At 38.2% G+C, this 27893-nt stretch overlaps 1 protein-coding gene across 2 annotated transcripts in view; it reads left to right on the forward strand.

The window, feature by feature from the left end:
• The window catches only part of LOC123524446 (cell division control protein 42 homolog), a 210078-nt gene that overhangs the window by 84272 nt on the left and 97913 nt on the right, over positions 1–27893 (forward strand). For both annotated transcript variants that reach the window (XM_045302651.2, XM_045302652.2), the window contains exon 3: positions 16444–16628. In XM_045302651.2, the coding sequence (XP_045158586.1) occupies positions 16444–16628 (185 nt within the window). The remainder of the gene's footprint in view (positions 1–16443; positions 16629–27893) is intronic.

A 27893-nucleotide genomic window follows, 5' to 3' on the forward strand; every position in this document is an offset into this window, starting at 1 on the left:
TTCCGATCAATAACTAGAGAACCACTGTACCCAGAATGTTGAAACTTCATAGGATGATTGGCCATGAAGAGTAGATGACTCCTATTGATTTTGGGGTCACTCCGTCAAAGGTCAAGGTCACAGGGGCCTGAACATTGTAAACCATTTCCGATCAATAACAAGAGAACCACTTGACCCAGAATGTTGAAAGTTCATGGGATGATTGGTCATGAAGAGTAGATGACCCCTATTGATTTTGGGGTCAATCTATCAAAGGTCAAGGTCACAGGGGCCTGAACATTGAAAACCATTTCCGATCAATAACTAGAGAACCACTTGACCCAGAATGTTGAAACTTCATAGGATGATTGTACATGCAAAGTAGATGACCCCTATAGATTTTGAGGTCACTCCATTAAAGGTCAAGGTCACAGGGGCCTGAACATTGAAAACCATTTCCGGTCAGTAACTTGAGAACCACTTGACCCAGAATGTTGAAACTTAGTACGATGATTGGTCATGCAGAGTAGATGACCCCTAACGATTTTGGGGTCACTCTGTGAAAGGTCAAGGTCACAGGGGCCTGAACATTGAAAACCATTTCCGGTCAGTAACTTGAGAACCACTTGACCCAGAATAATGAAACTTCATAGGATGATTGGTCATGCAAAGTTGATGACCCCTATCGATTTTAGGGTCACTTGTTAAAGGTCAAGGCCACAGGGGCCTGAACATGGAAAACCATTTCCAATCAGTAACTTGAGAACCTCTCGACCCAGAATGTTGAGACTTCATAGAATGATTGTTCATGCAGAGTAAATGACCCCTATTGTTTATGGGGTCACTCTGTTAAAGGTCAAGGTCACAGAGGCCTGAACATTGATAACCAGTTCTGATCAATAACTTGAGAACCACTTGACCCAGAATGTTGAAACTTCATAGGATGATTGAACATGCAGAGTAGATGACCCCTATTGATTTTGGGGTGGGTCTATTAAAGGTCAAGGTCACAGTGGCCTGTTCATGTAATATCATTTTTTGGAAATAACTTGAGAACCACTTGACCTACAATGTTGAAACTTAATAGGATGATTGGACATGCAGAGTAGATGACCCCTATTTATTTTGAGGTCACTTGATTAAAGGTCAAGGTCACAGGAGCCTGAACAGTGACTTGAGAACCACTAGGCCAAGAGTGTTGAAATTTAGCGGGATGACTGGACATGCCAAGTAGATGATCCCTATTGCAGCCAGCCATCAGTGTCTCTTTGACTTTCGCTCCTGATCCCTATTGACTTCTTGCCTATAGGACTTTGCAGTGGGGGAGACATGCGCTTTTTTACAAAAGCATTTTCTAGTATTTTATCATCAGTTTGACATTTGAAACATGTAGCTCATATTACTCAGGTGAGCGATCCAGGGTCTTCATGACCCGCTTGTTACATCATTCTGGACCTATACTTGACATTTCGTACCATTTTCAAGGAGACTTTTTGTATTTATAGAAAAGTAAATGAGCCTTATTACACTGGTTCCATGTAAGAGTTAAAATTGCTCAGTTTTGTGTCGCTAAACCTATTGTACATTGTATCTAGAATCTTTTGGAATCATTCTCAAACTGTTTTCATTCATGACCTACCAAAATTCATCATCACTGGCACATAATTTTCATTGTCTGTGCATTCAAATATATATTGTCGCCAAAGCATAAATTAGATACGTAACCTTCATTCTGTTAAATTACTATGAAGTGAAACAAATGTGAAAATCTTATCTTTATTAGTAATGTCCATCCATTACAGACAACATTTATGATATGATTTTAAAGTTGATAAACAGTATGTTACTATAACAAAAGCCACATACATTATTGAATGATTGATGCATGATTTCACATTCAGCAATCAATTTTTTCTACTTTCCCTTATGTGAGCAGAAGAACACTGATCTCTTACATGAAATGCTGTATCTTTACGTACTTGGAATTGAAAAGGAAGAAGAATTTAGATGGGTGAAACCAGATACGTGATGAACAGATACGTTACAGAGATTTTAAATTCAGAATGTCACATGATTCTGTGTTTTAGAAATGCATAAGTGATAGAATTGATATCATATAATCACAAAAGATATGTAATAAATGTTTCAAAACGAGGAGTACAACTCAAACAAATTGTTACAATCTGAGTCTGATCTTTGTGAGACCTCTGTAAAAAAAACATAGTGTAATCACAGATGCTGATCAGCCTATATACCAACTGAGAGATCTTAGACATCATGTATGGCTGTCAATGCACCAATTAACACCATTTATAATGTTCTTAAAATAATTAAGATACATTTACATTGGATTTTATATCGAAATCTGTAATCAAAGCTTTGTATAAATCAATCGTTGTGGCAATTAATTTTTGGTTGCGGGTTTATCCCGCTACCAAAGTTAAAGTGTATTTCTGACAATCGTAGCATCTTTATTTTATTCCGAATCACATTCAAAGGATGTTCATGTGCTACACAAAATAGTCACATTCATGAACAGTGCGGATGAATTATCAATGAACAAGCAGTTCTTATTGTAACCCCCCCCCCCCCCCCCCCCCCCCCCCGGTATACTGGTTTCAGGTTGTCTGTCCGTCTGTCTGTATGTCCATAGACACAATCTTGTGCGCACCATCTCTCCTCATTTGTACCCCCCGACAACAAAGTTGTAAGGGGGTGTATACTGGTTTCAGGTTGTCTGTCTGTCTGTCTGTCTGTCCGTAGACACAATCTTGTGCGCACCATCTCTTCTCATCCCCTTGACACAATTTAATGAAACTTCACACAAGTGATCAGTAACAACAGTAGTTGTGCATGGGGCATGTTAGGTTCTTTCAGAAATTTTTTTTGCAGAGTTACGGGACTTTGTTTTTTGTTACTATACTATATACATAGACACAATCTTGTGTGCACCATCTCTCCTCATCCCCTTGACACAATTTCATGAAACTTCACACAAGTGATCAGTAACAACAGTAGTTGTGCATGGAGCATGTTAGGTTCTTTCAGATAAAAAAAATTGCAGAGTTACGGGACTTTGTTTTTTGTTACTATACTATATACATAGACACAATCTTGTGCGCACCATCTCTCCTCATCCTCTTGACACAATTTAATGAAACTTCACACAAGTGATCAGTAACAACAGTAGTTGTGCATGGGGCATGTTAGGTTCTTTCAGAAAAAAAATTTGCAGAGTTTGCAGACTTTGTTAGCTCACCTGTCACAAAGTGACAAGGTGAGCTTTTGTGATCGCGCGGTGTCCGTCGTCCGTCCGTGCGTCCGTGCGTGCGTGCGTCCGTAAACTTTTGCTTGTGACCACTCTAGAGGTCACATTTTTCATGGGATCTTTATGAAAGTTGGTCAGAATGTTCATCTTGATGATATCTAGGTCAAGTTCGAAACTGGGTCACGTGCCGTCAAAAACTAGGTCAGTAGGTCGAAACTGGGTCACGTGCCGTCAAAAACTAGGTCAGTAGGTCTAAAAATAGAAAAACCTTGTGACCTCTCTAGAGGCCATATATTTCACAAGATCTTCATGAAAATTGGTCAGAATGTTCACCTTGATGATATGTAGGTCAAGTTCGAAACTGGGTCACGTGCCATCAAAAACTAGTTCAGTAGGTCTAAAAATAGAAAAACCTTGTGACCTCTCTAGAGGCCATATATTTCACAAGATCTTCATGAAAATTGGTCAGAACATTCACCTTGATGATATCTAGGTCAAGTTCGAAATTGGGTCACGTGCCATCAAAAACTAGGTCAGTAGGTCTAAAAATAGAAAAACCTTGTGACCTCTATAGAGGCCATATATTTCACAAGATCTTCATGAAACTTGGTCAGAACATTCACCTTGATGATATCTAGGTCAAGTTCGAAACTGGGTCACATGCCTTCAAAAACTAGGTCAGTAGGTCAAATAATAGAAAAACCTTGTGACCTCTCTAAAGGCCATATTTTTCATGGGATCTGTATGAAAGTTGGTCTGAATGTTCATCTTGATGATATCTAGGTCAAGTTCGAAACTGGGTCACGTGCGGTAAAAAACTAGGTCAGTAGGTCTAAAAATAGATAAACTTTGTGACGTCTCTAGAGGCCATATATTTCATGAGATCTTCATGAAAATTGGCCAGAATGTTCACCTTGATGATATCTAGGTCAAGTTCGAAAGTGGGTCACGTGCCTTCAAAAACTAGGTCAGTAGGTCAAATAATAGAAAAACTTTGTGACCTCTCTAAAGGCCATATTTTTCATGGGATCTGTATGAAAGTTGGTCTGAATGTTCGTCTTGATGATATCTAGGTCAAGTTCGAAAGTGGGTCACGTGCCGTCAAAAACTAGGTCAGTAGGTCAAATAATGGAAAAACCTTTTGACCTCTCTAAAGGCCATATTTTTCATGGGATCTGTATGAAAATTGGTTGGAATGTTCATCTTGATGATATCTAGGTCAAGTTGGAAACAGGGTCATGTGCGGTCAAGAACTAGGTCAGTAGGTCTAAAAATAGAAAAACCTTGTGACCTCTCTAGAGGCCATACTTGTGAATGGATCTCCATAAAAATTGGTCAGAATGTTCATCTTGATGATATCTAGGTCAAGTTTGAAACTGGGTCACGTGCCTTAAAAAACTAGGTCAGTAGGTCAAATAATAAAAAAACCTTGTGACCTCTCTAGAGGCCATTCTTTTCATGGGATCTGTATGAAAGTTGGTCTGAATTTTCATCTTGATGATATCTAGGTCAAGTTTGAAACTGGGTCAACTGCGGTCAAAAACTAGGTCAGTAGGTCTAAAATTATTAAAATCTTTTGACCTCTCTAGAGGCCATATTTTTCAATGGATCTTCATGAAAATTGATCTGAATGTTCACCTTGATGATATCTAGATCAGTTTTGAAACTGGGTCACGTGCGGTCAAAAACTAGGCCAGTAGGTATAAAAATAGAAAAACCTTGTGACCTCTCTAGAGGCCATATTTTTCATGAGATCTTCATGAAAATTAGTGAGAATGTTCACCTTGATGATATCTAGGTAAAGGTCAAAACAGGGTCACGTACCTTCGAAAACTAGGTCAAGAGGTCAAATAATAGAAAAACCTTGTGACCTCTCTAGAGACCATCTTTTTCAATGGATCTTCATGAAAATTGGTCAGAGTTTTTATCTTGATAATATCTAGGTCAAGTTCAAAACTGGGTCACATGAGCTGAAAAACTAGGTCACTGTGTCAAATAATAGAAAAAACGACGTCATACTCAAAACTGGGTCATGTGGGAAGAGGTGAGCGATTCAGGACCATCATGGTCCTCTTGTTTTTTTTGTTACTGTACTAAATACATAGACACAATCTTGTGCGCACCATCTCTCCTCATCCCCTTGACACAATTTAATGAAACTTCACACAAGTGATCAGTATCAACAGTAGTTGTGCATGGGGCATGTGAGGTTCTTTCAGCGACAAAAATTGCAGAGTTATGGGACTTTGTTTCTTGTTAACATACTATGTACATACAGTCTGCATATGCAATCTTGTGCATGCCTAATCTACCAAACCCTTACACACAATTTAATTAAACTTCACACAAGTGATCAGTACCAACCCTAGTTGTGCATGGTGCATGTTACATTCTTTTAGATAAATATTCTGCATAGTTATGGGACTTTGTTTTTTGTTACTTTACTGCATACATACAGTCTATATACATACAGTCCACGTGATTATGCAATCTTGTGTGCGTCAAATTGCAATGTACTGTGTCAGTGCATGCGGGGGGTACATTCATCACCTTTAGTGATAGCTCTAGTTTATAATTTGATTTTTACCAAACTGGCACACAACTTGTATCACCACAAGATCTTTGTTCCTTTCTTGAACTGGCCAGATTCCTTTATGGGTTTCAGAGTTATGGCCCCTTAAAGGTCCAAAATTGGCTATTTTGGCTTTTGCAGCCATATAGAGACTTCATTTATGGTTTTATTTGATACAAACTTCCAAAATATCTTCAACAACAATAAAACTTGGATTCCATGACAAATCAGATCCATTCGTAGGTTCCAGAGTTATTTTATATCTGATTACCTCCCCTGATTGTAATCAAAATGGATTTATATCAGTAAGTACTTAAGGACTTTTTTGAAATTTCATTATTGTCATTAGTTGGACTGAGCCAATGAGGGTAGATAACTATGGGCTGATTTTATTAGCCCACCATCATCAGATGGTGGGCTATTAAAATCACTCTGCGTCCGTGGTCCGTCCGTCCGTCATCCCGTCCGTCCGTCCGTCCGTTAACAATTTCTCGTTATCGCATCTCCTCAGAAACTACTGGGGGGATTTTGACCAAACTTTGTCAGAATGATGTATTGGTACCCTAGTTGTGTCCCCCTGAAAATCAGACTGGTTCAACAATTTATGAGTGTGTTATGGCCCTTTGTTTATTTCTATAATTTATATAGATTTATATAGGGAAAAACTTTGAAAACCTTCTTGTCCAAAACCACAGAGCCTAGGGCTTTGATATTTGGTATGAAGCATCATCTAGTGGTCCTCTACCAAGATGATTCAAATTATTTCTCTGGGGTCAAATATGGCCCCGCCCTGGGGGTCACATGGTTTATATAGACTTATATAGGGAAAAACTTTGAATAACCTCTTGTCCAAAACCACAGGGCCTAGGGCTTTGATATTTTGTATGTGACATCATCAAGTAGTCTTCAACTAAGATTATTCAAATTATACCCCTAGGGTCAAATATGGCCCCGCCCTGGGGGTCATATGGTTTACATAGACTTATATAGGGAAAAACTTTGAAAATCTTCTTGTCCAAACCACAAAGCCTAGGGCTTTGATACTTGTCATGTAGCATCATCTAGTGGTTCTCTACCAAGTTTGTTCAAATTATCCTCCTAGGGTTAAATATGGCCCCGCCCCGGGGGTCACATGGTTCATATAGACTTATATAGGGAAAAGCTTTTAAAATGTTCTTGTCAGTAACTACAACATTCAAACTTGGACCACATGTATATTTTTGAGTGGCAAGATGAACCTTGACATGAGTTGACCTTGATTTTGACCTAGTGACCTACTTTCACATTTCTGTAGCTACAGCCTTCAAATTTGGACCACATGCATAATTTTGTGCACTGGAAAAAACTTTGACCTTTATTTTGACCTAGTGACCTACTTTCACATTTTTGAAGGTACAGGCATCAAATTTGGACCATATGCATAGTTTCATGTTTCAAAATGAAATTTGACATTGATTTTGACCTAGTGACCTACTTTCACATTCTCAAGCTACAGCCTTCAAATTTGGACTACATGCATAGTTTTGTGTACCGAAAAAACTTTGACCTTGACATTGACCTAGTGACCACTTTCACATTTTTGAAGGTACAGGCTTCAAATTTGGACCACATGCATAGTTTTGTATTCTGAAATGAAATTTGACCTTGATTTTGACCTAGTGACCTACTTTTACATTTCTCAAGCTACAGCCTTCAAATTTGGACCACTTGCATAGTTTTGTGTACTGAAATGACCTTTGACCTTTACATTGACCTAGTGACCTACTTTCACATTTTTAAGGTACAGGCTTCAAATTTGGACCACATGCATAGTTTTGTATACCGAAATAAAATTTGACCTTGATTTTGACCTAGTGACCTACTTTTACATTTCTCAAGCTACAGCCTTCAAATTTGGACCACGTGCATAGTTTTGTGTACCGAAACAAACTTTGACCTTTACATTGACCTAGTGACCTACTTTCACATTTTTGAAGGTACAGGCTTCTAATTTGGACCACATGCATAGTTTTGTATTCCCAAGTAAAATTTGACCTGGATTTTGACCTAGTGACCTACTTCTACATTTCTCAAGCTACAGCCTTCAAATTTGGACCACTTGCATAGTTTTGTGTACCGAAATGAACTTTGACCTTAAGATTGACCAAGTGACCTACTTTCACATTTCTGTAGCTACAGGCTTCAAATTTAGGACCACATGCATAGTTTTGTGTACCGAAACAAACTTTGACCTTGACATTGACCTAGTGACCTACTTTCACATTTTTGAAGGTACAGGCTTCAAATTTGGACCACATGCATAGATTTGTGTTGTGTACGGAAATGAAATTTGACCTTGAGCTAGTCAATAAGTCTTGAAATTTGGAACACTCAAAAATGGCACATTGGTGGGCGCCAAGATCACTCTGTGATCTCTTGTTTCAAATTACCTCCCTTTATTTCAAATTAAAATGGGTATATCTCCGCAACTAATGAAGATACTGATCTGAAATTTCATTTATGTCAACAGATTTATTTGGCAGATCCTTCTTTTGTTAACTTACAATCATTTTCTTTTAATTACTTCACTTTTACGTTACTATAAATAGCTTGTTTTTAGTAACTTTTTTATTATTGGCCGTAGGGAAAAACCAAGACCACTTTTCTGTGGTACAACATGGATGGTACCTCCAATTTTTAGGTGTATTTTGACATATCTGTACCTTGTAAGAATTTTTTTTTTCTTTTTGGTTTAATTTCTTCCCTTTGTTGTTCCTGTCCTTTGGACTTAGATATTTTTTCTGAGGACCTTCTTGTCCTCAAGTGCAATGATAACAGGTGAGCGATATAGGGCCATCATGGCCCTCTTGTTTTACATCTTATTACCTCCCCTGATTGTAATCAAAATGGATTTATATCAGTAAGTACTTAAGGACTTATTTGAAATTTCATTATTGTCATTAATTGGACTGAACCAATCAGGGTAGATAACTATGGACTGATTTTATGTCAAATTACCTCCCTTTATCCCCCCCCCCCCCCCCCCCCCCCCCCCCCCCCCCCCCCCAAAGGCGAAGGGGATATTAGAAATGCTCTCCGTGTGTGCGTCCGCAACAATCTTTGTCCGGAGCATAACTCCAAAAGTACTGGAGGGATTTTCTTCAAACTTCATACACTGATAGAACACATTGGGAGGAAGTGCAGTGTGCAAGAACAATAACTCTACCTTGCCTATTTTTTGAGTTATTCCCCTTTATCATATTTTCTTAAAAAATTTTGTCCGGATCATAACTCCAAAAGTACTGGAGGGATTTTCTTCAAACTGCATACACTGATAGAACACGTTAGGAGGAAGTGCAGTGTGCAAGAACAATAACTCTACCTTGCCTGTTTTTTGAGTTATTCCCCTTTATCATATTTTCTTAAAACATTTTGTCCGGATGCAAAGAGGGATTTTGATATAACTTGGCACAAATGTTCACCACCACGAGACGGAGTGTCATGCGCAAGATCCAGGTCACTAGACCTAAGGTCAAGGTCACACTTAGAGGCCAAAGGTCAGATACAAGAATGACTTTGTCCGAAGCATTTCTTCTTCATGCATGGAAGGATTTTGATGTAACTTGGCACAGTTATACACCATCATGAGACGAAGTGTCATGCGCAGTTCCCTTCTTTAGAATTACTTCCCTTTATTGGTACTTTAAATAGCTTTTATTGTAACTTTTTCATTACTAGTTGTAGGGAAAAATCGAGACCACTTTTCTGTAGTACAACAAGCGTGCTTAATCCAATTTTGAGGTGTATTTTGACCAATCTCTACCTGATAAAGATTTTTGTGTGGACTTGCAATTTTTTTTTTTTTTTTTTTAAGATTAACTTCCCTTAGTTGTTACTATAAATAACTTATATTGTAACATTTTAATAATTGACCCTAGGGAAAAAACAGGACCACTTTACTGTGGTACAACATAGATATTACTCACCAATTTTAGGTGTATTTTATTATATATAAGGTATCTCTACCTGGTAAGGAGTTTTTTTGTGGACTTTAAAAAACAAAAGACTTACAATGATTACTAAACAACCACAAAATTAACATTCCATTGTCAAATATAGCTGCTAGAGTAAAGAAATTTGCTTTGACGGGCATATATTGTGACATTCTGGCACTCTTGTTCCCTGTTTGCTTTCCATTCCTTCTTTTTACAGTAGCCATATAGAAAAACATCATAGCTATACTGTTCGTGAAAATTAATAAAATTTAGCAGTAAACCACCTCACTACTGACTTATTCTTTCTTCCACATCTTAAAACCCCTGATGCGGACCACAACTAAACCGTTCTTCAAAGCTTTCCCCAAAATTAATACTTTCAGACACTAACTTGCCAGGAACTTTAGCCTTCAATTATAATATGCCCGGCGGGGGGATTAGCCATGTGTAACATGGCTCTTGTTTCAAATTAAAATGGGTATATCTCCGTAACTAATGAAGATACTGATCTGAAATTTCATTTATGTCAACAGATTTATTTGGCAGATCCTTCTTTTGTTCACTTACATTAATTTTTAGCTCACCTGTCACAAAGTGACAAGGTGAGCTTTTGTGATCGGCGCGGTGTCCGTCGTCCGTCCGTGCGCCCGTAAACTTTTGCTTGTGACCACTCTAGAGGTCACATTTTTTGTGGGATCTTTATGAAAGTTGGTCAGAATGTTCATCATGATGATATCTAGGTCAAGTTCGAAACTGGGTCACGTGCCATCAAAAACTAGGTCAGTAGGTCTAAAAATAGAAAAACCTTGTGACCTCTCTAGAGGCCATATATTTCATAAGATCATCATGAAAATTGGTCAGAATGTTCAACTTGATGATATCTAGGTCAAGTTTGAAACTGGGTCATGTGCCTTCAAAAACTAGGTCAGTAGGTCAAATAATAGAAAAACCTTGTGACCTCCTTAAAGGCCATATTTTTCATCGGATCTGTATGAAAGTTGGTCTGAATGTTCATATTGATGATATCTAGGCCAAGTTCGAAAGTGGGTCACGTGCGGTCAAAAACTAGGTCAGTAGGTCTAAAAATAGGAAAACCTTGTGACCTCTCTAGAGGCCAAATATTTCATGAGATCTTCATGAAAATTTGTCAGAATGTTCACCTTGATGATATCTAGGTCAAGTTCGAAAGTGGGTCATGTGCCTTCAAAAACCAGGCAGTAGGTCAAATAATAGAAAAACCTTGTGACCTCGCTAGAGGCCATATTTTTCATGGGATCTGTATGAAAGTTGGTCTGAATGTTCATCTTGATGATATCTAGACCAAGTTCGAAAGTGGGTCACGTGCCATCAAAAACTAGGTCAGTAGGTCAAATAATAGAAAAACCTTTTGACCTCCCTAGAGGGCATATTTTTCATGGGATCTGTATGAAAGTTGGTCTGAATGTTCATCTTGATGATATCTAGATCAAATTTGAAAGTGGGTCACATGCCTTCAAAAACTAGGTCAGTAGGTCAAATAATAGAAAAACCTTGTGACCTCTCTAAAGGCCATATTTTTCATGGGATCTGTATGAAAGTTGGTCTGAATGTTCATCTTGATGATATCTAGGTCAAGTTTGAAACAGGGTCATGTGCGGTCAAAAACTAGGTCAGTAGATCTAAAAATAGAAAAACCTTGTGACCTCTCTAGAGGCCATACTTGTGAATGGATCTCCATAAAAATTGGTCAGAATGTTCATCTTGATGATATCTAATTCAAGGTTGAAAGTGGGTCACATGCCATCAAAAAGTAGGTCAGTAGGTCAAATAATGTAAAAACGTTGTGACCTCTCTAGAGGCCATACTTTTCATGGGATCTGTATGAAAGTTGGTCTGAATGTTTATCTTGATGATATCTAGGTCAAGTTTGAAACTGGGTCAACTGCGATCAAAAACTAGGTCAGTAGATCTTGAAATAGAAAAACCTTGTGACCTCTCTAGAGGCCATACCCTTGAATGGATCTTCATGAAAATTGGTCAGAATGTACACCTTGATGATATCTAGGTGAAGTTTGAAACTGGGTCACGTGCCTAAAAAAACTAGGTCAGTAGGTCAAATAATAAAAAAACCTGGTGACCTCTCTAGAGGCCATACTTTTCATGGGATCTGTATGAAAGTTGGTCTGAATGTTCATCTTGATGATATCTTTTAGACCTAGGTCAGTAGGTCTAAAATTAGAAAAATCTTTTGACCTCTCTAGAGGCCATATTTTTCAATGAATCTTCATGAAAATTGATCTGAATGTTCACCTTGATGATATCTAGATCAGTTTCGAAACTGGGTCACGTGCGGTCAAAAACTAGGCCAGTAGGTATAAAAATAGAAAAACCTTGTGACCTCTCTAGAGGCCATATTTTTCATGAGATCTTCATGAAAATTAGTGAGAATGTTCACATTGATGATATCTAGGTAAAGTTCAAAACAGGGTCACGTACCTTCGAAAACTAGGTGAATAGGTCAAATAACAAAAAAACCTTGTGACCTCTCTAGAGACCATATTTTTCAATGGATCTTCATGAAAATTGGTCAGAATTTTTTTCTTGATAATATCTAGGTCAAGTTCAAAACTGGGTCACATGAACTCAAAAACTAGGTCAGTATGTCAAATAATAAAAAAAACGACGTCATACTCAAAACTGGGTCATGTGGGAAGAGGTGAGCGATTCAGGACCATCATGGTCCTCTTGTTTTTTAATTACTTCCCTTTAACATTACTACAAATAGCTTATTTTTAGTAACTTTTAAGCTCACCTGTCAATGAGTGACAAGGTGAGCTTTTGTGATTACGCAGCGTCCGTAGTCCGTATGTGCGTCCGTCCGTCCGTCCGTCCGTGCGTAAACTTTTGCTTGTGACCACTCTAGAGGTCACATTTTTCATGGGATCTTTATGAAAGTTGGTCAGAATGTTCATCTTGATGATATCTAGGTCAAGTTCGAAACTGGGTCACATGCGGTTCAAAACTAGGTCTGTAGGTCTAAAAATAGAAAATCCTTGTGACCTCCCTAGAGGCCATATTTTTCAATGGATCTTCATGAAAATTGGTCAGAATGTTCACCTTGATGATATCTAGGTCAAGTTCGAAACTGGGTCATGTGTCTTCAAAAACTAGGTCAGTAGGTCAAATAATGAAAAAACCTTGTGACCTTTCTAGAGGCCATATTTTTCATGGGATCTGTATGAAAGTTGGTCTGAATGTTCATCTTGATGATATCTAGGTCAAAATTCAAAACTGTGTCATGTGCCTTCAAAAACTAGGTCAGTAGGTCAAATAATGAAAAAACCTTGTGACCTCTCTAGAGGCCATATTTTTCATGAGATCTGTATGAAAGTTGGTCTGAATGTTCATCTTGATGATATCTAGGTCAAGTTCGAAACTGGGTCACATACCTTCAAAAACTAGGTCAGTAGGTCAAATAATGAAAAAACCTTGTGACCTCTCTAGAGGCCATATTTTTCATGGGATCTGTATGAAAATTAATCTGAATGTTTATCTTGATGATATCTAAGTCAAATTTGAAACTGGGTCAACTGCGGTCAAAAACTAGGTCAGTAAGTCTAAAAATAGAAAAACATTTTGACCTCTCTAGAGGCCATACTTTTGAATGGATCTTCATGAAAATTGGTCAGAATGTTCACCTTGATGATATCTAGGTGAAGTTTGAAACTGGGTCACGTGCCTTCAAAAACTAGGTCAAATAATAAAAAAAACCTTGTGACCTCTCTAGAGGCCATATTTTTCATGAGATCTTCATTATAATTAGTGAGAATGTTCACCTTGGCGTGCATCTTCATGCATCAACATTTGCCTTGTTAACACTCTAGAGGTCACAGTTGTGACCCAGTCTTTATGAAAGTTGGTCAGAATGTTTGTCTTGATGATCTCTAGGTCAAACTCTAAACTGGGTCATGTGGGGTCAAAAACTAGGTCACCTGGTCAAATCAAAGGAAAGGCTTGTTAACACTTTTAGAGACCACATTTTAAGTTTGAAACTCATGATAATTAGTCAGAATGTTTGTCTTGATGAAATCTAGGTCAAATTTAAATATGAGTCATCTGGGGTCAAATCAAAGGAAAAACTTATTTACACTCTAGAGGCCACTTTTTTGCTCCAATCATCCCGAAACTTTATCAGAATGTTTTTCATGATATATTGGACAAATTCTAATCTTGGTCATGTGGGGTAAAAAAATAGGTCAAATCAAAGAAAATGCTTGTTTACACTCAAGTGGCCACATTTTTGGTCCAGTCTTAATGAAAATTGGTTAGAATATTTGTCTAGATCAAACATGTTTACACTGTTATGGTGCTTTACTCAGGTGAGCGGCCTAGGGCCATCTTGGCCCTCTTGTTGATTTATGATTTAATTTCTTCATAAAGATGTTGTAATCATAAGGATTATAAAGCTGTGATAATCACATATTGAAAACTGGAATCCCAGGCTAAATATAGATTTTTTTTAAACTTCTGCTTTCACTTTCAGAATGTTAATTGGCTAATGGAAACTTTGTCTGAACTTTACAAAAGTTGAAATTCATGATTTTATATCACCATGAAATAGCTGTTTTAGCCAAAGTCACAAAACATTCTGATAAATTTTTTCACAGTATTATGGTGAATTTAAAATAAGGACGAGCAACTAGAGGTGTTTGGGGGTTGAGAGGTGTTCCAGTGACGACAGGTATTTCAGTAAAGAGAGATTTTCCTTTGATGAAGTGTCCCAGCAACAAGAAGTAAAGAGATGTGTTGCACCAAACTGAATTTGAGTGAACAAAGCTAGACTGTATTAAAACATCAGAAAAATAGTGAATTTATGTTTGGATGGTTACCAGCACCTGCAATTCAGAGATGCACCATATTTCTCTCTATACAACATCATTGTGAAAGTTATGCAAGCACAAGTCCCATATTTGTGCCCCCCCATGAGTGGTGGGGGCATATAGATTTGGTCTTGTCCGTCCGTCCGAAGTTCGTGACACGCCTAGCTCAAAAAGCATTTGATATAAATTCATGAAATCTTGCATGAGTCTTTATCATGATATGAACTTGCGCACCTCCTATTTTTCGTCTGGCTCCGCCCCCTATTTTTAGAGTTATGGCCCCTGAAATAGTCAAAAATTCACATTATCACCTTGTGACGCGCCTAGCTCAAAAACTATTTGATATGGATTCATAAAACCTTGCATGTGTATTAATCATAATACGAACTTGCGCACCTCCTATTTTTCATTTTGGTCCGCCCCCTATTTTCAGAGTTATGGCCCCTGAAATAGTCAAAAATGCACATTTTCACCTTGTGACACGCCTAGCTCAAAAAGTATTTCATATAAATTGATGAAACCTTGCATGAGTCTTTATCATGATATGAACTTGCGCACCTCCTATTTTTCATATGGCTCCGCCCACTATTTTTAGAGTTATGGCCCCTGAAATAGTCAAAAATGCATATTTTCACCTTGTGACACGCCTAGCTCAAAAAGTATTTGATATAGATTCATGAAACCTTGCATGTATATTAATCATGATATGAACTTGTGCACCTCCTTTTTTTATTTAGGTCCGCCCCCTATTTTCAGAGTTATGGCCCATGAAATAGTCAAAAATGCACATTTTCACCTTGTGACACGCCTAGTTAAAAAAGTATTTCATATAAATTGATGAAACCTTGCATGATACTTTATCATGATATGAACTTGCGCACCTCCTATTTTTCATTTGGCTCCCCCCTATTTTTGAGTTATGGCCCCTGAAATAGTCAAAAATGCACATTTTCACCTTGTGACGCGCCTAGCTCAAAAAGTATTTGATATAGATTCATGAAACCTTGCTTGTGTATTAATCATGATAAGAACTTGTGCACCTCCTATTTTTCTTTGGGTCTGCCTCCTATTTTTTGAGTTATGGCCCCTGAAATAGTCAAAAATTCACATTTTCACCTTGTGACACCCCTAGCTAAAAAAGTATTTCATATAAATTGATGAAACCTTGCATGAGTCTATATGAAGATATGAACTTGCGTGCCTCCTATTTTTCGTCTAGCTATGCCCCCTATTTTTAGAGTTATGGCCCCTGAAATAGTCAAAAATGCACATTTTCATCTTGTGACGCGCCTAGCTCAAAAAGTATTTAATATAAATGGTTGAAAACTTGCATAAGTCTTTATCATGGTATAAACTTGCACACCTGTAATTTTTTGGCTGGTTCCACCCCTATTTTTAAAGTTATGGCCCCTGAAATAGTAAAAAAATGCACTTTTTCACCTAATTATGTGCCTAGCTCAAAAAGTATTAGATGTAAATTCAGGAAACCTTGCAGGAGTCTTTATCATGATGTGGCCTTGCACTCTTGGCATTCTTCTGGAGAATCTTACTCTTATTACAGAGTTATGGCCCTTGAAATAGCCAGAATAGTGGATTTTTTGTTTGTGATGCTCATAGCTCAAAAAGTATAGGGCCTAGAATAATGAACCCTTTTCATAAAATGTTTGTTGGGGCTATACCCCATTAAGACTGCAAACATTTGAATTATTGCCCCTTATTTGTGACTAATGTACCAGTGGGGGGCACACCCTGTGTCCTACAGACACATTCTAGTTTTTCTTAAATTTACAGCTGAAGTTCATATTGTGGTTGTAGGGGATAACAATGTTGGGAAGACATCACTGTGTATTACATTTTCTACCGGTCAGTTTCCAAGTTTGTTCACTCCAATGGAGTGCAATAGAGTTCCACATGAGAAGGATATGACAGTTGGTACAGAGACTGTCCATGTGAAGTGCACTGACACAGAAGGTCATGTAAGTATATTTAGCTAAAGTAAAGTGATTATGATCCCCCGATACAGGGCTTTCATAACCCTCTGGTTGTTTGCTTACATGAATTTGGTGAGCTTGTAAGTTTTTATACGCCCGTTTTGGAAAAACGGGATGTATTATGTGATGGTGTGTCTGTCCGTTTGTTCAATTCGTATCCGGAGCTTTACAACCATTAAAGGTACTGACCTTAAACTTGGCATATAGGTAGATGGCAATGAAATGATGTGCAGAGCACTTAAACCAGCTCTGTAGGTTAAAGGTCAAGGTCAAAATTGTCCATCATATTTTGTGTCCGGAGCGTAACTAAATAACCATGCAAGTTATTGACTTCAAATTTGACATGTAGGTACGTCTTGATGATATGATGTGCAGAGCACATGAACTGGGTCTGAAGGTCAAAGGTCAAGGTCACAAATTGAGCTCAAAGGGTAAATTTGTCATATTTCGTGTACAGAGTATAACTTATTAACCATTCAAGATTTTGACTTCAAATTTGAGATGTAAAGTAGGTGATAATGAAATGATGTGCAGATTGCATGAACAAGGATGGTAGGTCAAAGGTCAAGGTCACAGCAAGGTCAGATCTGCCCATATTTCGTGTCAAGAGCATAACTTAAAATATATTTTTAGCTCACCTGAGCAATTTTTGTGATCACTTGATGTCCAGCGTCTGTCTGTCGTCTGTCAACATTTAGCTTGTGTATGTGATAGAGGCTGTATTTTTAGCTTTTGTGATTGCCCGTCGTCGTCCACAATTTCTTGTCTGCACGATAGTGGTTTCATTTATGATTTTATTTTAACCAAACTTGCACACAACTTGTATCACCATAAGATCTTGGTTCTTTTCTTGAACTGGCCAGATCCCATTATGGGTTCTAGAGTTATGGCCCCTGAAAGGGCCAGAATTAGCTATTTTGACCTTGTCTGCACAATAGCAGCTTCATTTATGACTTGATTTTAACCAAACTTGCACACAACTTGTATCACCACAAGATCTTGGTTCCTTTCTTGAACTGGCCAGATTCCATTATGGGTTCCAGAGTTATGGCCCCTGATAGGGCCAGAATTAGCTATTTTGACCTTGTCTGCACAATAGCAGCTTCATTTATGATTATGTCTCCCCCAGGAGACATATTGTTTTTGCCCTGTCCGTCCGTCCGTACGTCACACTTCATTTCCGAGCAATAACTGGAGAACCATTTGACCTAGAACCTTCAAACTTCATAGGGTTGTAGGGCTGCTGGAGTAGACGACCCCTATTGTTTTTGGGGTCACTCCGTGAAAGATCAAGGTCACAGGGGCCTGAACATTGAAAACCATTTCCGATCAATAACTAGAGAACCACTTGACCCAGAATGTTGAAACTTCATACGATGATTGGTCATGAAGAGTAGATGACCCTTATTGATTTTGGGGTCACTCCGTCAAAGGTCAAGGTCACAGGGGCCTGAACATTGAAAACCATTTCCGATCAATAAATAGAGAACCACTTGACCCAGAATGTTGAAACTTCATACGATGATTGGTCATGAAGAGTAGATGACCCCTATTGATTTTGGGGTCACTCCGTCAAAGGTCAAGGTCACAGGGGCCTGGACATTGAAAACCATTTCCGATCAATAACTAGAGAACCACTTGACCCAGAATGTTGAAACTTCATAGGATGATTGGTCATAAAGAGTAGATGACCCCTATTGATTTTGGGGTCACTCCATCAAAGGTCAAGGTCACAGGGGCCTGAACATGGAAAACCATTTCCGATCAATAACTAGAGAACTACTTGACCCAGAATGTTGAAACTTCATAGGATGATTGTACATGCAAAGTAGATGACCCGTATCGATTTTGGGATCACTCCATTAAAGGTCAAGGTCACAGGAGCCTGAACATTGAAAACCATTTCCAGTCAGTAACTTGAGAACCAATTGACTCAGAATGTTGAAACTTTATAGGATGATTGTACATGCAAAGTAGATGACCCCTATCGATTTTGGGGTCACTCCATTAAAGGTCAAGGTCACAGGAGCCTGAACATTGAAAACCATTTCCGGTCAGTAACTTGAGAACCACTTAACCCAGAATGTTGAAACTTAATAGGATGATTGGTCATGCAGAGTAGATGACCCCTAACGACTTTGGGGTCACTCTGTGAAAGGTCAAGGTCACAGGGGCCTGAACATTGAAAACCATTTCCGGTCAGTAACTTGAGAACCACTTGACCCAGAATGATGAAACTTCATAGGATGATTGGTCATGCAGAATAGATGACCCCTAACGATTTTAGGGTCACTCTGTTAAAGGTCAAGGCCACAGGGGCCTGAACATGGAAAACCATTTCCAATCAATAACTTGAGAACCTCTCGACCCAGAATGTTGAAACTTCATAGAATGATTGTTCATTCAGAGTAAATGACCCCTAATGTTTTTGGGGTCACTCCGTTAAAGGTCAAGGTCACAGGGGCCTGAACATTGATAACCAGTTCCGATCAATAACTTGAGAACCACTTGACCCAGAATGATGAAACTTCATAGGATGATTGAACATGCAGAGTAGATGACCCCTATTGATTTTGGGGTCAGTCTATTAAAGGTCAAGGTCACAGTGGCCTGTTCATGTAAAATCATTTTTTGGAAATAACTTGAGAACCACTTGACCTACAATGTTGAAACTGAGTAGATGACCCCTTTTTATTTTGAGGTCACTTGATCAAAGGTCAAGGTCACAGGAGCCTGAACAGTGACTTGAGAACCACTAGGCCAAGAGTGTTGAAATTTAGCGGGATGACTGGACATGCCAAGTAGATGATCCCTATTGCAGCCAACCATCAGTGTCTCTTTGACTTTCGCTCCTGACCCCTATTGACTTCTTGCCTATAGGACTTTGCATTGGGGGAGACATGCACTTTTTTACAAAAGCATTTTCTAGTTAACCAGGTTTTCAACGAAAACCTGAGTTATTAGATTGGGGTAGATGTCGGTCGGGCGGGGGGCGGTGGCGGTGGCGGCGGCGTCGGCGTCAAACTGGTGTTTCCGGTCATTGACTTTTGTTTCGGTAAAGATATTTGAATAAAACTTGGTATGTATGTAGCTTATATCAAGACAAAGGCTGGGATTGATTTTTGGGTTTCTGGGGTCAAGGTCAAGGTCACTGTTACTTAAAATAGAAAAAGGGTTTCCGGTCAATAACTTTTGTTTCGGTAAAGATATTTGAATAAAACTTGGTACGTTTGTAGCTTATATCAAGACAAAGGCTGGGATTGATTTTGGGGTTTCTGGGGTCAAGGTCAAGGTCACTGTTACTTAAAATAGAAAAAAGGGTTAACGGTCAATAACTTAACTTAGGAATGAGCTATCATGATGAAACTTGGTGTATAGAAAACTTATATAAAGTTGTAGCTTGGGATTTATTTTGGGGTTTCTGGGATCAAGGTCAAGGTCATTGTTACTAAAAATAGGGTTAGGGTTAGGTTAGGGTTAGGGTTAGCATATCTTCTACATGCATGGAGGGATTTTGATGAAAGTTGGCACAATTGTTCACCATCATGAGACGGAGTGTCATGCACAAGAACCAGGTCCCTAGGTCTAGGTCAAGGTCACACTTAGAGGTCAAAGGATACAAGAATGAAAACTTTGTTCATGTATAGAGGGATTTTGATGTAACTTGGCACAATTATACACCATCATGAGACGAAGTGTCTTGTGCAGTTCCCTTCTTTAGAATTACTTCCCTTTGTTGTTACTATAAATAGCTTATATTGTAACTTTTTCATTACTAGACGTAGGGAAAAATCGAGACCACTTTTCTGTAGTACAACATGCATGTTACATCCAATTTTGAGGTGTATTTTGACCAATCTCTACCTTGTAAGGATTTCTGTGTGGACTTACAATTTTTGTTTTGTATTTTTTTTTTTTTTTTTTTTTTTTTTTTAAGATTAACTTCCCTTAGTTGTTACTATAAATAACTTATATTGTAACTTCTTTATAATTGACCGTAGGGAAAGACCAAGACCACTTTTCTGTGGTACAACATAGTTGTTACTTTCTAATTTTAGGTGTATTTTAAGGTATCTCTACCTGGTAAGGAGTTTTTTTGTGGACTTAGAAAAACAAAAGAATTACAATGATTACTAAACAACCACAAAATTAAAATTACATCTGCAAATACAGGTGCTAGAGTAAAGAAATTTGCTGTGATGGGCGTATATTGTGACATTCTGGCACTCTTGTTTATTCTTATGAAAAGTGTTGAAAACCTGGTTTCATGGCATTGCCGCGTTTCTTGTTTGAATTTAATCTGAAAGGGCCAGAATTAGCTATTTTGACCTTGTCTGCACAATAGCAGCTTCATTTATTACTTGATTTTAATCAAACTTGCACAAAACTTGTGTCACCATAAGGTCTCGGTTCCTTTCTTGAACCGGCCAGATCCCATAATGGGTTCCAGCGTTATGGCCCCTGAAAGGGCCAAAATTAGCTCTTTTGACCTTGTCTGCACAATAGCAGCTTCATTTATGATTTGATTTTAACCAAACTTGCAAATAACTTGTATCACCATAAGATCTTGATTCCTTTTTATACGCCCGAAGGGACGTTTTATGTTATCGCCTCGGTGTCCGTCTGTCTGTCTGTCTGTTGGTTAGCAATTTCCCTTCTGCTCTGTAACTCTTATACACAAATGTTCACCTCATCGAAATGACATGCAGAGCGCATGTTTAGGATGGCTCACTTCAAGGTCAAGGTCACACTTAGGGGTCAAAGGTCATATGACTTTGTTTTGTGTGTATATTGCTCTGCATTTGCATTGCATTGCAGTGCTCTTGTTTTTAGCTCACCTGAGCACGAAGTGCTCAAGGTAAGCTTTTGTGATCGCCCTGTGTCCGTCGTCGTCAGTCCGTTCATCCATCCGTCGTCAACAATTTGACTGTTAACACTCTAGAGGTCACAATTTTGACCTAATCTTAATGAAACTTGGTCAGAATGTTACCCTCAATAAAGTCTTGGACAAGTTCGATATTGGGTCATATGGGATCAAAAACTAGGTCACCAGGTCAAATCAAAGGAAAAGCTTGTCAACACTCTAGAGGTCACAATTTTGGCCCAATCTTAATGAAACTTGGTCAGAATGTTACCCTCAATAAAATCTTGGACGAATTCGATATTGGGTCATCTGGGGTTAAAAACTAGGTCACTAGGTCAAATTAAAGGAAAAGTTTGTTAACACTCTAGAGGTCACAATTTTGGCCCAATCTTAATGAAGCTAAGTCAGAATATTACTCTCAATAAAATCTTGGAAGAGTTCGATATTGGGTCATCTGGGGTCAAAAACTAGGTCACCAGGTCAAATCAAAAGAAAAGCTTGTTAACACTCTAGAGGTCACAATTTTGGCCCAATCTTAATGAAACTTGGTGAGAATGTTACCCTAAATAAAATCTTGGACAAGTTCGATATTGGGCCACTGGGGTCAAAAACTAGGTCACCAGGTCAAATCAAAGGAAAAGCTTGTTAACACTGTAGAGGCCACAAATATGACTGTATCTTCATGAAACTTGGTCAAAATGTTAATCTTGATGATCAGTAGGGCAAGTTCGAATCTGGGGTCAAAAACTAGGTCACCAGGTCAAATCAAAGGAAAAGTTAGTTAACACTCTAGAGGCCACATTAATGACCGTATATTATTGAAACTTTTTCAGAATACTAATCTTGATGATCTTTAGGCTGAGTTCAAATTTGGGTCAGCTAGGGTCAAAAACTAGGTCACCAGGTCAAATCAAAGGGAAAGGTAGTTAACACTCTGGTGGCCACATTTATGAGCATATCTTAATGAAACTTGTTCAGAATGTTAATCTTGATGATCTATAGGTGAAGTTTAAATCTTGGTCATGTGGGGTCAAAAACTAGGTCACCAGGTCAGATCAAAAGAAAAGCTAGTTAACACTTTTTTAGCCACATTTATGACCTTATCTTAATGAAACTTGGTCAGGATGTTAATCTTGATGGTCTTTAGGTCAAGGTTATATCTGGGTCAGGTGGGGTCAAAAACTAGGTCACCAGGTGAAATCAAAGGAAAAGCTTGTTAACACTCTAAAGGCCACATTAATGATGTATCTTCATAAAACTTGGTCAGAATGTTAACCTTGATAATCTTTAGGTCAAGTTCGAACATGGGTCATGTTGGGTGAAAAACTAGGTCACCAGGTCAAATCAAAGGAAAAGCTAGTGAACACTATAGAAACCACATTTATGGCCCTATCTTTATGAAACTTGGTCAGAATGTTAATCTAAATGATCTTAAGGTTAGGTTCCAATCTGGGTCAGGTGGGGTCAAAAACTAGGTTACCAGGTCAAATCAAAAGTAAAGCTTGTTAACAATCTAGAATCCACATTTAAGACTGTATCTTCATGAAACTTGGTCAGAATGTTAATCTTGATGATCTTTAGGTCAAGTTCGAATCTGGGTCATGTAGGATCAGAAACTAGTTTACTAGGTCAAATTAAAGGAAAAGCTAGTTAACACTTTAGAGGCCACATTTATGACCATATCTTAATGAAACTTGGTCAGAATGTTAATCTTGATGATCTTTAGGACAGTAGGTCAGGTGAGTGATACAGGGCCTTCTTGGCCGTCTTGTTTTATAGAATTACGTCCCTTTGTTATACCCCGACCAAACATGTTTGAGGGGGTATATAGGAGGCAGTTTTGTCGCGTCCCGTCGCGTCCCGTCCCGTCGCGTCCCGAAATCTATTATCTCAGTTATTACCAAATGGATTTGATTCAAACTTAAAATACATGTTCCACCTTATCACCCACATCATGTGACACAAGGTGCATAACTCTTGACACCAAGTTTTCATGAATTATGTCCCCTTTTACTTAGAATTTAAGGTTAATTTGTTGTATTTTCACTATATCTCAGTTATTACTAAATGGATTTGATTCAAACTTAAAATAGATGTTCCACCTCATCACCCACATCATGTGCCCACATCATGTGACACAAGGTGTATAACTCTGACACCAAGTTTTCATGAATTATGTCCCCTTTTACTTAGAATTTAAGGTTAATTTTGTTGTATTTTCACTATATCTCAGTTATTACTAAATGGATTTGATTCAAACTTAAAATAGTTGTTCCACCTCATCACCCAGATGATGTGTCATAAGGTGCTTAACTCTGACATAAATTTTTTATGTATTATGTCCCCTTTTACTTTAAATTTAAGGTTGATTTTGATGTATTTTCACTATATCTCAATTATTACAAAATGGATTTGATTCAAACTTAAAATAGATGTTCCATCTCATCACCCACATCATGTGACACAAGGTGCATAACTCTGACACCAATTTTTCATGAATTATGCCCCTTTTTACTTAGAATTTAAGGTAAATTTTGATGTATTTTCACTATATCTCAGTTACTACTGAATGGATTCGATCCAGACTTAAAATAGATGTTCCACCTCATCACCCACATCATGTGACACAAGGTGCATAACTCTGACACTAATTTTTCTTGAATTGTTTCCCCTTTTACCTAGAATTTAAGGTTAATTTTGATGTATTTTCACTATATCTCATTCTGATTGGCTTAGAGCCAAAGGGAAGTAACCTTTCTTTAACTTTTGTACTGAGTTTCTTCCCCTTAAATTCCAGGAATTAGTCTATTTTTAGAAATCCTATTTTTAGATTTTCAGTATTTTAGGTATTTTTCTAACTTTTTATCTCACCTGTCACAAAGTGACAAGGTGAGCTTTTGTGATCGCGCGGTGTCCGTCGTCCGTCCGTGCGTCCGTAAACTTTTGCTTGTGACCACTCTAGAGGTCACATTTTTAATGGGATCTTTATGAAAATTGGTCAGAATGTTCATCTTGATGATATCTAGGTCAAGTTCGAAACTGGGTCACGTGCCATCAAAAACTAGGTCAGTAGGTCTAAAAATAGAAAAACCTTGTGACCTCTCTAGAGGCCACATATTTCACAAGATCTTCATGAAAATTGGTCAGAATGTTCATCTTGATGATATCTAGGTCAAGTTCGAAACTGGGTCACGTGCCGTCAAAAACTAGGTCAGTAGGTCTAAAAATAGAAAAACCTTGTGACCTCTCTAGAGGCCATATTTTTCATGAGATCTTCATGAATGTTGGTCAGAATGTTTATCTTGATGATATCTAGGTCAAGTTCGAAACTGGGTCACGTAGGGTCAAAAACTAGGTCATTAGGTCTAAAAATAGAAAAACCTTGTGACCTCTCTAGAGGCCATACTTCTCAATGCATCTTCATGAAAATTGGTCAGAATGTTCATCTTGATGATATCTAGGTCAAGTTCGAAACTGGGTCACGTGGGGTTAAAAACTAGGTCAGTAGATCTAAAAATAGAAAAACCTTGTGACCTCTCTAGAGGCCATATTTTTAATGAGATCTTCATGAATATTGGTCAGAATGTTCACCTTGATGATATCTAGGTCAAGTTCGAAACTGGGTCATGTGGGGTCAAAAACTAGGTCAGTAGATCTAAAAATAGAAAAACCTTGTGACCTCTCTAGTGGCCATATTTCTCAATGGATCTTCATGAAAATTAGTCAGAATGTTCACTTTGATGATATCTAGGTCGAGTTCGAAACTGGGTCATGTGCGGTCAAAAACTAGGTCAGTAGGTCTAAAAATTGGAAAACCTTGTGACCTCTCTAGAGGCGATATTTTTCAATGGATCTTCATGAAAATTGGTCAGAATGTTAACCTTGAAGATATCTAGGTCAAGTTCCAAACTGGGTCACGTGGGGTTAAAAACTAGGTCAGTAGATCTAAAAATAGAAAAACCTTGTGACCTCTCTAGAGGCCATATTTTTCATGAGATCTTCATGAATATTGGTCAGAATGTTCATCTTGATGATATCTAAGTCAGATTCAAAACTGGGTCACGTGGGGTCAAAAACTAGGTCAGTAGGTCTAAAAATAGAAAAAACATTGTGACCTCTCTATAGGCCATATTTCTCAATGGATCTTCATGAAAATTGGTGAGAATGTTCAGCTTGATGATATCTAGGTCAGGTTCGTAACTGGGTCATGTGCGGTCAAAAAGTAGGTCAGAAGGTCGGAAAAAAGAAAAACCTTGTGACCTCTCTAGAGGCCATATTTTTCACGAGATCTTCATGAAAATTGGTGAGAATGTACACCTTGATGATATCTAGGTCAAGTTTAAAAGTGGGTCACATGCCTTCAAAAACTAGGTCATTAGGTCAAATAATAGAAAAACCTTGTGACCTCTCTAGAGGCTATGTTTTTCAATGGATCTTCATGAAAATTGGTCAGAATTTTTTATCTTGATGATATCTAGGTCACATGTGCTCAAAAACTAGGTCACTATGTCAAATAATAGAAATAACGATGTCATACTCAGTTGAACACTGGGTCATGTGGAGATAGGTGAGCGATTCAGGACCATCCTCTTGTTTATTATAAGTCCTATGTAGAAAGTAAAAACATTTTTCTGTGGTAACATGGGTCGGTAAGACCCTTTTTTGTATTCACTTTTAGTGTATCTCTAATATTAGAGATTTAATATATTTACTTGTATTACTATACTAGTATTATACTAGTATTACTTATATGTGGAAGCCCAGGATGAAGTACTCCAAAGTATTTTTAAGATTCCTTATGGTTTCCATTCTTCTGTGACAAGACCGTATGGTGGGGGTATGAGTCACTCCTTTGACAGTTCTAGTTGTTACTATAAATAGCTATAACATAACTTTTTAGCTCCACTATTCGGAGAATATGGGTGCTATTCTACTTGCCCCGGCGTCGGCTTGAGCTCTCTTGGTTAAAGTTTTTTAGCAACCTTTCTTTTTCTTTGTTACTATTGCTTATATCTTACTCTAACTTCACATTACCGTTGTTAAGCATGCAAACAAAGTATGTGCAGGGGCTGGGCCCATTATACCCAAGGTCAAGGTCACCAAGGTGTTATACTTAGATTATTTTAAAGGTTAAAGTTTTTTGGCAACCTTTGTTTATCTGTAATATTTTTAGCTCGACTATTGATAGAATATTAGAGCTATTGGACTCACCTGTGCGTCAGCATCCGCGTCTGCGTCCGCGTCCCGATTTGGTTAAGTTTTTGTATGTAAGCTGGTATCTCAGTAACCGCTTGTGAGAATGGATTGAAACTTTACACACTCACTTTGATAGACTGACGTACATTGCACAGGTTCCATAACTCTGTTTTGCTTTTTTACAAAATTTTGCCCCTTTTTCAACTTAGAAATTTTTGGTTAAGGTTTTGTATGTAAGCTGGTATCTCAGTACCCACTATGGGGAATTGATTGAAACTTCACACACTTGTTCGCTGTCATCATCTGACATGCACTAAGCAGATCACATAACTCTACTTTGCATATTTAGCTCACCTGTCACATAGTGACAAGGTGAGCTTTTGTGATCACCCTTCGTCCGTCGTCAGTCCGTCTGTGCGTCCATACATCAACAAATTCTTGTCTGTACGATAGAGGTTTCATTTATGATTTTATTGTACCCCCCGACAACAAAGTTGTAAGGGGGGGTATACTGGTTTCAGGTTGTCTGTCTGTCTGTCCGTCTGGCCTTCTGTCAGTCTGTCCGTAGACGCAATCTTGTGTGCACCATCTCTCCTTATCCCCTTGACAGAATTTAATGAAACTTCACACAAGTGATCAGTACCAACAGTAGTTGTGCATGGGGCATGTTAGGTTCTTTTAGAAAAAAAAATTTGCAGAGTTATGGGACTTTGTTTTTTTGTTACTATACTATATACATAGACACAATCTTGTGCGCACCATCTCTCCTCATCCCCTTAACACAATTTAATGAAACTTCACACAAGTGATCAGTACCAACAGTAGTTGTGCATAGGGCATGTTAGGTTCTTTTAGAAAACTTTTTTTGCAGAGTTATGGGACTTTGTTTTTTTGTTACTATACTATATACATAGACACAATCTTGTGCACACCATCTCTCCTCATCCCCTTGACACAATTTAATGAAACTTCACACAAGTGATCAGTAACAACAGTAGTTGTGCATGGGGCATGTTAGGTTCTTAAAGCGACAAAAATTGCAGAGTTATGGGACTTTGTTTCTTGTTAACATACTGTGTACATACAGTCTGCATATGCAATCTTGTGCGTGCCTAATCTACCAAACCCTTACACACAATTTAATGAAACTTCACACAAGTGATCAGTACCAACCCTAGTTGTGCATGGTG

This window comes from Mercenaria mercenaria, chromosome 3 (genome assembly GCF_021730395.1).
Source record: "Mercenaria mercenaria strain notata chromosome 3, MADL_Memer_1, whole genome shotgun sequence".
Lineage (NCBI taxonomy): Eukaryota > Metazoa > Mollusca > Bivalvia > Venerida > Veneridae > Mercenaria > Mercenaria mercenaria.